At 44.6% G+C, this 12,318-nt stretch overlaps 2 protein-coding genes across 2 annotated transcripts; one reads left to right on the top strand and one right to left on the bottom strand.

Moving 5' to 3' along the window:
- Window positions 1-1,785: 1,785 nt before the first annotated feature.
- exoc8 (exocyst complex component 8) lies at window positions 1,786-6,492 on the bottom strand. Its single transcript, XM_075459401.1, has 4 exons — window positions 5,229-6,492; window positions 4,201-4,454; window positions 3,723-3,971; window positions 1,786-2,855 (listed from the first exon to the last, which is right to left on the bottom strand). The coding sequence occupies exons 1-4, from the start codon at window positions 6,376-6,378 to the stop codon at window positions 2,451-2,453; spliced, it is 2,058 nt and encodes a 685-aa protein (XP_075315516.1). The 5' UTR covers window positions 6,379-6,492; the 3' UTR covers window positions 1,786-2,450.
- A 571-nt stretch (window positions 6,493-7,063) lies between these two features.
- Window positions 7,064-10,835, top strand: sprtn (SprT-like N-terminal domain). The gene is made up of 5 exons (XM_075458830.1): window positions 7,064-7,622; window positions 8,185-8,284; window positions 8,510-8,638; window positions 8,728-8,998; window positions 9,133-10,835. Exons 1-5 carry the CDS (start codon window positions 7,291-7,293, stop codon window positions 10,080-10,082), a joined length of 1,782 nt encoding a protein of 593 aa, XP_075314945.1. The 5' UTR covers window positions 7,064-7,290; the 3' UTR covers window positions 10,083-10,835.
- The last annotated feature ends 1,483 nt before the right edge of the window (window positions 10,836-12,318 follow it).

Consider the following 12,318-nt stretch of genomic DNA (forward strand, 5'->3'; position numbering starts at 1 on the left):
ACAGCTCCTCAGACATTACGCTTGCAGGCTGCTTACCTCCAAGTTTTATTCCTCAAACTGACCTTTAGCCGTTGACTGCAGAGAGATTTATTGACTTTCTGTCATTCATGATGAGGACATGCAGCAGGAAGTCCAAATGGCTTTTAAAGCAGTAGCAAACTTTAATGAAATGCTTCCAAAAAAAGGCAAAAAAGAAGTTGCTGACGTGTTGTCCTATCAAAACAGCAGCAAAGGAAGAGCCATTCTGGCTTGTTTCAAGGCTACATTTAATAAAATAACAATAGTATACCTCAGTTTCCTTCATTTTGAAACAAAAGTACATTTCATATTGCATTATAGGAAATAAGATATCAAAATTATTGGGCCAGAAGCTGACCACCAGGCAGTCACCGACAAGCCTCTGCTGCATGGCTGAAGCCTCGGTTTCCTTTACCCAGGAGAGGTATGTGTGCTCCATGCTACATCCATCAAAAGGGTTATTAAATCACTGCTCCTGATAAACTACCTCACAGGATCACTGGGGCATCCAAACCCCTTCACCATGAAAAGTTTGCAATCTATGAAGGGGCAAGTTAAGGTGTTTCAGGACTCTGGTCGGGGTGCCTTCTGGGTATCCCTGGGGGAGGTTTTATGGGTAAGTCTCAGCAGAAGGAGGCAGACCTGGGACCCACCAGAGAAATGAGTTATCCCGCCTCGGTGTCAACCAGAAGAGGTCGGGGAGAGGGAGGTCTGGGGATCTCTTTTAGGATTATTGCCCCTGTGATCCAGCCCGAAAAAAGCAGTAGAAAATCCTACTGTTTTCATAAGTTTACAACATCCTCAGATTAAATGATAGTTCTCAGCCCCCATGATGATGAAATTAACTATTTAAGTACAGCCCCTCTATGTTTTTACCCAGAGATGCCGTGTGCAACATTAGAAACACTGTGCTTATGTGCTGCTGTGTGAATTGTCCCTCAGGGTGTTGACTGAATGAATTCCTCTCAAACAGCCCCACCAGCCTGATGCTTGTTCTCTGGGAATACGCTGATAACTTTACCCGAGGCGTTCCTCGAGCCCACAGTCACATCGGTGATTATAATGAGATGAGCTGTGAAGCAGAAAGAACAATCGTGGGTCTAAGAATATCCGCCTCTGACATCGTGACACGGCTCAAACTGGCCGGACTGGGGTTTCACTGCAGGAGCCACACCAGTCCGTGGGTTTTAAGGTGTTTTAAACACAGTTTTACATCGTACTTAATGGACAACATCATAGTCATGACAAAAATCAACCTTGATTTCTTACAGTTCCACATTCAAAGCAGCCACAAGAGGGCAATAAAACCAACAGAATAATAAAACCAGGAAATATAATGAAGTCTTTTCTCATCATTTGAATTTCAGCTCCAGATCATTGCATCAGACCAGCAAACCTCTGCTTTTATAGCTTATTAACACACTTACTGATGATGAATTAATCAGGTTTATTTCATCAGCAGCACCTGGCTGCTACTCAATCTCTTGATTGTTGTGGAAGCAGTGAGGCTGGACAGCTTTTCACACCTTTTCTGTATTTTGTCTTAAGATTTGTTCAATAAATAATGATGTGGTGTAACATGTCATGTGTTGTTGTCCATCTGAGGCTGTATTAACTTCATTTTAAGACTTTTTCATATGCATCAGGTCTGAATGCGTGCAGCAAAGATGAGACATATGTCAGAAATATCACTTATTCAGCTTCATATTAGAAACAGAAAGCTTCTAATTGTCTTCTAGCTTTCCGATAACAAAATAGACACTTCACTTGTGCACAATTATCTTTATTAATTTTAATATGTAACAATCAAACAGGAATTCAAGCATTTTGACTAACAGAGAACATTTGAGTGCATTTTCTTTTCAGTCTTCCCTTTCAATCAGTCCTCATACTGGAATATGTTAGAGTCTAATCACAGTACAGTTGCCTGAAAATCAAACATCATATTAAAGTTTTGAAGCAGCATAAACATCCATACTGATGAGTAAAGAAAGAGCAGATGTTTGTAATCAGCTGTGTAAAGAAACCTCTGAGTAAACAGGGTCCTACGTGCACGTTACTGTTGGACCGGGCAGAAGCTTCACACTTTACACCGTTTGTATGTTCAGCACACATCTCGAGTGCTTCTTATCTACACAGAGGACTAAAGGAACTTCCCCAGCTGAGAAACACTGAATGCAGTCAGATGCATTTCTGAAACCAACATTAACTGATTTCCCATCATTAGCTGATTTCAATAAACTTTTTAGTGGAGAAAAACGGGTGCAAAAATCACTTTTAACGCGTGCCAGATCTCTGTGAAACCAACAGTCATTTCATGACCGGCAGCATTAAAACAACCGACAGCTAGTGTTGTGGTTGGCTCTAAAATGTTTTGAGGCCACTGTCCTTTATTGTAATTGGTAAAGGAGCCACAGAAGTTCCTCCCGGTGTCAGACCAAGGACGTAGTGCTCTCGGGGTTGATCCGCACCGGCCTCGTGCTCTTCCTCAGGTCCTGCAGCTGTTTGGCCGGCTTGCCCACGCCCTCCTCAAACCTGCGCTCAACCACCGGCAGCACGGTGTCATGAAGGAAGGAGGCGTTCTGCAGGATGAAGGACTTCTTCTCGGGGTCCTGCTCACAGCGGAGGCTGTAGTCCACGTGCTGCACGGCCACCAGGATTATCTCCCTCAGGCTCTCCAGCAGCACCATGTGCAGCTCGGGGAAGTAGAGCTTCAAGCCTTCCTCCAAGAAGTTCATCATCTGCTTCGTGAAGGCTACGATGGTGTAGCTCAGGTTCACCCAACAGTCGTCGCCTGTGTACTGCTGGAAGCTGATGCTGCAGCTGCGCATCTCGTCCTGAAAGAGATCAGTTTGTTGACTGGTGTCATGAAACATACAGATCACATGCATTATAATAAAGCAAATATTACACAACCAACAGGAAGGGTGATATTCCAAGAAAGAAGGAAACATTTCAGAGATTTAAGTCATAGGCTGTGTTCGAAACCGCATACTTCTCCTACTACTCCTACTACTCATACTAACTTTATGAGTTAGTATGCGAGTTTGAGTAAGCAAGAAGTTCCCGGATGCATACTAAATTCGCCGAAATGTTGGGTATGCATCATGAGGTTACTACTCATACTCAAACTACCCAAGATGCAACGTAACGTGACGTCGCCGATCGTCATTTCCTGTCAAAACGGCAGTTTCAAGCTAGCTACAACGAGGGTAGGTTCACTTCCTGTTCAAAACAAAAGCACCAATTGTATGGTAATGGCTTTCCCTATGATAAAAGGCAACGGGTATTTTATTTTGTGAAAATAACAGGAAGTGCGTTGCTCACTGCGGCTAGCTTTAGTAGCGCCGAATTCGTGGAAACTAAATTGTAAACAGCCGGTATTTTGTCAGGTTTTCAACACGTTGGGGATCTAAACGACTACTTTCTCGCCTGAAAATGTTTCAAATGTTGCTAAAGTTTACAGAGTTTAGAGCTTAAGAGAAATCAGCTTCAGGCCGGCTGATTTCGGCTCGGACAGGAGCGAAATGCATTGTGGGTAAACGCTCTGCATACTGTCTGATCGATGAGTATGCAGTATGCAGTATGGAAGTATGTAGTTTCGAACACAGCCATAGATTTACAAAGTATGACCTCAGGAAATGTGTGGTTTCCTGTCACTTCCAAGAGTCCAAAGCTAAAAACAAGACAGAAGTCAACTCCACCTTGAGCTTCACCAGAGCCTCGGGGGTCATCAGGTTCATCCTCCTCCACATCTCCTCAGAGTTGCGGTGTTTGGTGGCTTCGATGATAATGTCCTTGTAGCTCTGAAGGCCTGCTTTGATGTCTTTGACCAGCAGCGACTGCAGGGTGAAGGTCAGGTCCAGGCCGATCTCAGTCAGCTGCTGGCAGTGTTCTTTAGCCACTTTAACACACTCTGCTGCGGTGGACAGGCTCTCCTTGCTGTCAAACACCTGGGAAAGAGAAACACCTCCTTTAACCTCTTTAATATCATTTCAGCTGGACGCACCGTAAGGAGTCAGAACTCCTCTTCCTCTTCCAGATTTTGCATTTCATTTTTTGTTTGTCGTGCTGATTTTATACCCAAAGAGCCAAACTAAATAACAGCTCCATGGCCAAAGAAAAGCCCAGAAATGAGAGACAAACGGTGTGTTATTTATCCGAGTGTCTGAGTCTGCCTACCTGTTTGCTGAAAGCATCCACAAACATGCTCATGGCTGATCTGGACCAGACCACGAAGGCAGAGTAGCAGCCTGTGTTTCCCGCAAAGTCCATCTCAAATTCCTTGGCGGTCTCCAGCAAGCTGGTAAAGAAGATGTTGCAGAGTTTGTGGATGTAGAGCAGCGTGGCTCCTTCGATGCGAAGCTGCCGTATGGCTGTCTGGACCGCGGCGGCGCGATTCTTCAGGAACAGCTCGCAGGCTTTGGTGGACTGACCTGAAACCAACACGGTCCATGCAAAGAGAAACAGAGTTGGTGTGAAGCATCATATTATCGGAGAACTTTGTGTCAGGAGACATTTTTAAATCCAGGTTAAAAACATTTCTGTTCTCATGTGTCTATGCATGAAATCTGCACGATATCTTTGAACTTGTCTGGACTGTTGCTTGTTTTTAAATTCATTTAAATAATTTTATTTGTTTCTCTTTATATTCTTTTATGTATTTTTAATGCTTCTTACACTCCCTGCTGCAATGCTTTTATTTTATGTAAAGCACTTTGAACTGTTTTGTACATGAAATGTGCTATACAAATAAATTTGATTTGATTTGATTTGAGTTCTTATTCATCTAGGTGGGCCAAAGAAAAGGGTAGGAACAGTGGAAAAGAAGAGGTTACAATGGCTCCTTTGCGAAGTTGTCTGGTTCATCCCTTGAGTTAGGAGCCTTTTCTCTGCTGGAATGATTCATAGCTCGGAGTTAACAGAGCTTAACAAAGAAAAAACATTCCTCAGGTCCAAGAACTGGACTGAAAATGAGTGAAAAAGCAGCAAATGTCCAAAGAAAAACTTGTGAAATGTGTAAATCTTCCCTTTCCTTTTATATATTTAGTGTTGATGGCAGTGTAGTAATGTTTAGTTATAGTCAAGTGTTAAAAAAATGTAAGGTTTGAGTAATTAGCATCAGCATCATTAGATCTTTAGACAGCTAGGGGCCTCTTGTGAGACTTGTGAGATGTTGTTGAGGGCAAAGAAAGGAACCAAAGAAAGACCTAGTCTGATGAGCTGGGAGACGGCCCTCCGAGTGGCTTTAGGTCCACCGCGGAGCGACCGATCTGGAGACAACTCAAACACCAGGACCTCTGTCAGCTGCCGCACGCGCTCCTCCACCTTGGCCCGGAGCTCCTTCACCCTCTGGGTGACCGGCTGGTCTTTGAGATATTCGTTGAGCTTGTCCAGCAGGTCGACGGCCCCCTCGAAGTCTCTCTGGGCGATGCACACATCCAGATCCTCCGGCAGCTCCTGGATCCACTCGAGGCCGAGGTCCACGCTTTCCTCAGCACCTGGCGGCTCCTCATCCTCCACGTCGAAAGGGTTGGTGGACACCTCAGCCCGGATGGGAGACGTCGGGGGCTCCTCCTCCTTCTTGTGTTTTTCCTTGGACACCTTGTTCTTCTTGGTTTCGTCCAGGATCTCCAGCCACTCCTTCTTGACTTTGCTGTTCTCCGCCTGGAAGATGCGGCTGTCTGGGAACATGAGGATCTTGAACATGTCCTTCATGGGAGGGTTGTCCTTCACGTTGACCACGGCGAAGCTCTCCAGGTCATACAGGGCGTTGTATTTATACTTCACCGTGCCTCTGCGGTTGGGCAGCCAGGTGGCAATCAACACACAGTCATTCATCAAGAAAGCGTGCACCTTCTGGATGGGGGACATGTTGTCCGCGTCAAACTCCACAAGGTCCCCGTTGTAGACGAGGTGCCTCCCTGGGGAGTCCATGATGTTCTTCGCCCCTTCTACTTTCTCCAGCAGGGAGGTCAGCGTCCTCTGCTTCAGCTCCTCCGTCTCCTTGGGGAAAGCAGCCTGCATCTCTTTGGAGGTCTCGTCCTTGTCTGTTGACAGTAAGGACTGCGTGATGCTCTCCATGATGCTCTTCTGCTCGGTCAGGATGTGGCTCAGCTGGTACATCTCACTCTCCAGGTACGAAATCTCTTTTGCCGTCTCGATAAACTGTCTGTAATTCTTATACACGTTTTTCTTGAGGTTCTGGGCGGTTTCGTCGGCCAGGTTTTGTATTTTCTGACGATGCTCCTGCAAATCTCTGTCGCCATCGGAGTGCTGCGAAAGCTGCTTGACGTAGTTTTGCGGCTCGAAGTTGGGCGATTCGAGAAGTTTCCGCAGTCGGTTTCCGGTTTCCGACATCTTTGGTCGTGTGTTTGTTTATCTATTAAAACAAAAATGTCGATCAAATAGGGAGGAATTGAGGCAAAGGGAGAGTTCACAGATGCTCCTTCATATCCGCTTCAACACAAACAGGAAGCTGGAAACTGGTTGACACCCGGGTCGGGAACCTCAAGAAAAGAGATGGCCAACCAATCGTATACGAACAAATAACAAACGTTATATATTCACATAATTTCACTCTAAAAAGTGAAAATACTTTAACCGAATGCGCAAAAAATATTAATAAGGTATATTTTGGGCTGATTCATCTCATTTTCTAACTTAATAACCAAAACATTTAAGTTTTTATTGGCCAACCAACCGAACCAAACAAATGACTACATATCCCAGAATCCTCTAGTAAAGGGTTTCCTGAAGCCTACATTTGTCAAGTTTGCGAAAATCTCTCAAGGGAGTAACGGAAATCAAAGTGATAGTTTGGGAAATATTACGAATATTGAACAATAAATATTAATATATGCTACAGAAAAGAAGATTGCTGTGATCTGATGATATATTGGAAATGAAGAAATACACATACTGAAGCCACAACTTATTTTAAACGGCCGTTGAACTCTTGTTTTGAAATTTTTACCGGAAATAGCTTCTACCGTGAGAACCTTGACATATAATGTGTTGGCGCTAGCTTTGGACTGACAGAAAATACGATCGGCTAATAAGAAAATGTGACCGGTTTTCCCGAAATTATGACACAAATGAAAGTTTTGGTGGACTCAGTTGGTTTTAAGGACTGTTATGATGATCTGGCCGAAGCTGCCATTTGTCTGAGAAGCCTTAACTGGCTACGTTAGCTCGTTATTGTCCACGTAAACAAAGCCACGTAGCTAGCTAGCTAGCTGCCCTGGCTAACAGCTGTTCTCCGCTGCTGTTATGGATGAGGACTTTCTGCTCGCTATTCAACTGCAGGAGCAGTTTAACAACGAATACGAGACTTCAGTGTTCTCATCAAACAGCTTTGAGGATAATGACCTCGGACAAAGCAGTAAGAAACGGAAAGTGGAGGTAGCTGGAGGTGGCAGCGCTGTTATCCCCCTCTGGAAGCCGACTCCCCAGCCCGAGCGGCCCCTGAGCATCGTGGATGAGTCCTGGGAGATGCTGGACCCCAGCCCAGATGCCAGAGCCATGTTTCTGGAGTTTAACGACATGTTCTTCTGGGGTAAACTTAGCGGAGTGGAGGTCAAGTGGAGCCCAAGGATGACACTGCAAGTCACTTATTATTTTCTATGATTTTGTGTTTTCTGTAATTTCCCTCTGAATCAAAGGTGCAGAATACAAGATAATGTGACAAAAAACACCACACCATGTTAGAAAACTACACAGTAAAACATCAAATAAAACAAAACAAGGAAACAACCCAAGATTTCAGGAAACAAATGAACATTTTGGAAGATAAAACATTAAAACAGAAAACGACATAATGACAGATATCATGTCTCAGAACACGATGACAAAATATCATTTTGATAAACACAATGATTGAAGGAAATAATTCCAGAAAACACCCTGAAAACCACTATTTTAAGAAATGCTGCAGGCAGCATAATCTCACCAAACCGAACAGGAATACAGAAAACAGGACATTTCAAAACACGTTTAGTTTGTTTTTTTATGTGAAATTCAGTCATTTATGTTTCGTAGCTTTCTGAAGTGTTTTAAGTGTTATCGTGTTCTTGTTTTTGTCCAGTGTCGCTGATCTGAAAACATAATAATATGTTCATAAATGGGTTTCATGCGTCTAACGTCTCCACCGGCTTTTCCCGGTAGGTGCGCTGGTGTGTGTTCTTATGAAGGTCGAGGTGGGCTGTGTTCCATCCGACTCAGCGAGCCGCTGCTGAAGCTCAGACCAAGAAAGGACCTGGTGCAGGTGAGTTAAGTCACCTTGTTGATATTTATACAGTCTGCGATATGCAATGCATTTATGTTTTCCTAAAACAGTAAATTCAGTATTTCTGAATGTCGGACCTTTTATTTTTAACTCTCAGTCAGACCTCAGCTTTGTTGGTGTCAGCGTGTGAAACTGAAGCTTGAGGTGCTGAAAAGGACCAAAAACTCCAAAAGCTATTTCATTTTCTTTTCTTGTTTTCTGCAGACCCTCCTCCACGAAATGATTCACGCGCTCCTGTTTGTGACCCAGAATAACCGAGACAGAGACGGCCACGGACCTGAGTTCTGCAAACACATGAACAGGATCAACAAGGCCAGCGGGACGAGTATAACGGTCGGTTCGTTTTCTCCAACACGTCTTGTCAGGAGCTACAAAACAGTGGAAAAACTGAAACCTTTCTCTCCCCTCCGTCCTCTCCTCAGATCTACCACACCTTCCATGATGAGGTTGATGCGTACCGGCAGCACTGGTGGCGATGCGACGGGCCCTGCCAGAGCCGCAAGCCTTACTTCGGTTACGTGAAGAGGGCCATGAACCGGGCTCCGTCCTCTCTGGACCCTTGGTGGGAGGATCACCGGAGGAGGTGTGGTGGGACTTACACCAAGGTCAAGGAGCCTGAAGGATATGGCAAAAAAGGCAAGAAGGAAGGGAAGAAAGCCTCCGGAAGTAACAAGCCTTCAACTACAGCTGCAGGTAACACACCTGTGCCCCTTCCAGAGCGCTCAGCTAGAGCAGGAAGTGCCAACAGCACACTGTTTACAGACTTAGATCTGTAATGGATTACTGAGTTTAATATATGTTATAATCTATACTGTTATGCTTCTCAGGTTCTGGATCACAGGATATAAGGAACATCATCCCATTTAGTGGGAAAGGCTTCCTCCTGGGTGGAGTTCCAGCTCAGTCCCAGAGCTCCATGTCTCACCCAACACCAGTGGCTGTTGGGAAACCGCCTTTATCCAACCCCGGCTCCTCTCCCAAGAAGCTCTTCACCCCCGCCTCTCCGGCCAGAAGTCTCACCTCCTCTGTTCGCTCCAGATTCTCTGAGCAAACCAAAGGGACCTCGATCAGAGCGCCTGCCTCCGAGGGGGAAAGGCAGAGGTCTGTGGGGAACACGAGAGTTTTTGCCAACATCAACGGCTCGCCCGTGAAAATCCAGAAAACCAAGAGCAGCCGTGGCGTCCCAGGAGCAAGTGAGACCAAACAGAAGTCCATTCAGGACCTCTTCAACAACACGAGCCTCAGGAAAGCGGGAGCTCAGTCCTCCAGCTCAGAGACTACAAGAGACGCGCCGCCATCGCCAAAGAGTTCCACAACCACTTCCTCCTCCATCTTCACAAAGCGCGGGACTTCCTCTCCCAGTACATCTCAGCCTAGTTTTAAGAATTCACCGTCAGCATCCCAAGGGACAACCGCTGAACCGGCTCGGTCCAAGTATTTCGGCGGTGTCACTCCATCAGAGGCTGCGGGCGGAGGTCAGAGCTCGAGGAAGAGGCCGTGGGACGGCCGCAGCAGCTCCGCCAGCATCTCTGATTTCTTCCAAAAGACGCTGGGCAGCGACTCAGCAACATCAAGGGAGTCCATAAAGACGAAATCACCTGCAATGCAGCAAAGAACTGCAACCACCTCCACCTCTTCATCTCTTCAGTCCTCCGCTGGCCCGGACAGCGGCGCCTCCACCTCCTCCACCCCTGCTGTGATGGTCAGCTGTCCCGTGTGCCAAGCAAAAGTGCAGGAGTCAAAGATCAATGAGCACCTGGACTCCTGCCTCTCCTGAAGAAGTTTTTAAAGCTGTTTTAAGGTTTAAATTCTTTTTAACTGTGAGATCTTGGACATTTAGTCAAATTATACCCCCACTGATTTAATGATGGAGGACAGATGGAGCTCGCCCTGGTTTCACTACCCGAAACGGTTTATTTTTCACGATTAACCTTGTTATTGTTCTGTTATAATGAACATTCTTGTTTCCTGAGTGCCTCCAGCCCAACAGAACTGCAGCGTTTTACAGATTTTACATAAACAACACTGAACGTTACTTGAATTCTAAGGTTTTACCTACAGTTTTAACAGAACTCTTTCTTAGCCGACAGCCGTGGTAGAAAGCTGTTACAGCTCATCGTTGATCGGTGTGATTGGAACACGTTGCTGTTTAAATCCAGAAGCTGTTGTGTCGTGTGTCTGTTCGGCTTATTTCGGCCTCTTCTGAAGGTGACTGGGTTGAGATGTGGCTCTTGTAATCTGATGTTTACGCCTCCTGATTACTGCTGATGTGCTGGAATCGGATTTCACACTCGCTGGCTGTTTATTTCTCCACGTCTTCACATTTGCTCTGCACTCAGCTGCAGGGTCACACAGTGCAAGGTTGTTCGACTGTGCACTGATATCACAGGCGTTTCCTCTCCAGTGACACCTCCAGCAGAGGAAACGAGGATGTTTCACATGTTTTGGGTGACTATTTTACATTTTTATATGTACGTTGTAAAGGAAGTTATGTTATGTTTGCTTTGTTAGGATTTTCTATTGTCAAATAAACCAGTTTTATTGTTCCATTTGTCTGAGAGTTTTCTTTTTAAGTTCAGCATCTGCGATCCTGGAGACTGAGGAGTCTCACAGAGTGGGTTGAAAGTTTTTTGTCGCACTCAACAAAGAGGAGGGCAGACAGGCAGTGGGTGTGGCTGTGCTGGTGGGGGAACAGAATGAGGAAGAGGAGGGTGAGGGCAGAGGTCAGAGGTCAGACAGCATGAAGCCAGCTGCTGATCAGGAGCACGCCCTGCAGAACAGAGCCCAGCAGGGCCAGAGCAGTCAGAAGCGTGTACCCGTTGCATTGCATTTACCACGGTCTGCTGCAGCAGCTTTAACAGCCATATGGCTGCACATACATTAACCCCCTGAGTGATCCATCTGAAGATGCTCATCACTTATCAAATCAAATCAAATTTATTTGTGTAGCACATTTCATGTACAAAACAATTCAAAGTGCTTTACATAAAATAAAAGCATTGCAGCAGGGAGTGGAAGAAGCATTAAAATACATAAAAGAATATAAACTTATGTATTTGGACCACTTACAGCCTGTATATAAAGAGCAACGGAGCCATCAGACCAGAACAATTAAGCCAATGAAGAAGTGCAACACCACTGATGGTCGTTATGGGCTGAGTCCAGCACTCGTTTTTTTTATGTTTTTCTTCTAGTTGTCTTGAGAAATAGTTCTTCAGTGGAGTCATTGTACCCAATCACTTTTAGAGGAATGTGTTGTTTTGTTTCTCAAGTCACTGATTGAAGCAGAAAAAGGGCTCCTAACTCAAGGATTGAACCAGTGTTGTGTCCACACAGAACAGACAACTTAGCAAAGAAGCCATTTTAAACTGGATCTTTAGGCACTTTGTTCCCATTTCTTTAGCTGCATCTGTGAAAAACAGCTTCATAGTTTCAACTTTGTTGTACATTTACGTTTAAAACTGCTTTCAGTTACCAAAAGAGTCAAATTAATATAAGAAATTCAGTTTAAAAAAAATCCTAATCCCAAAAAATTAACGTTATCATATCTAAAAGTAGGGGAAAAAAAGACAATAATGAGAATTATATGTTAAACAACATCAAGAAAAAGTCAATAAGATTCAATTTAAAGCTTAAAAAGGAATATAAGATATAATCTAATGACTAATTATGGAAAAATTCATATAAATTAAATGATTAAACTGTTTTATGCCACCAGAAATGAATAATCTAGAAGCTCTTTGTGGGTTTTAGACTGGAATTAAGATTTGTTCCCATTTCTTTAGCTGCATCTGTGAAAAACAGCAAAGATAACACAGTGTGACAGACAGAAAACAGGATTTCTGCAGCAACAAGGTGATTCCCAAAGAGCTGTTAGCTGAAAACTTGGCATATCTCAGCATGGTGTGCAGTGTGTCCTTCAAACATTTGAGGAAACTGGACAAGTGGAGGACAAAAGAAGAAGAAGAGTCAGGCCTAAAGAACTATCTACAGCAGATGAACAGGATCTGAAA

Source organism: Odontesthes bonariensis, chromosome 24, assembly GCF_027942865.1.
Source record: "Odontesthes bonariensis isolate fOdoBon6 chromosome 24, fOdoBon6.hap1, whole genome shotgun sequence".
Taxonomy (NCBI): Eukaryota; Metazoa; Chordata; class Actinopteri; order Atheriniformes; family Atherinopsidae; genus Odontesthes; species Odontesthes bonariensis.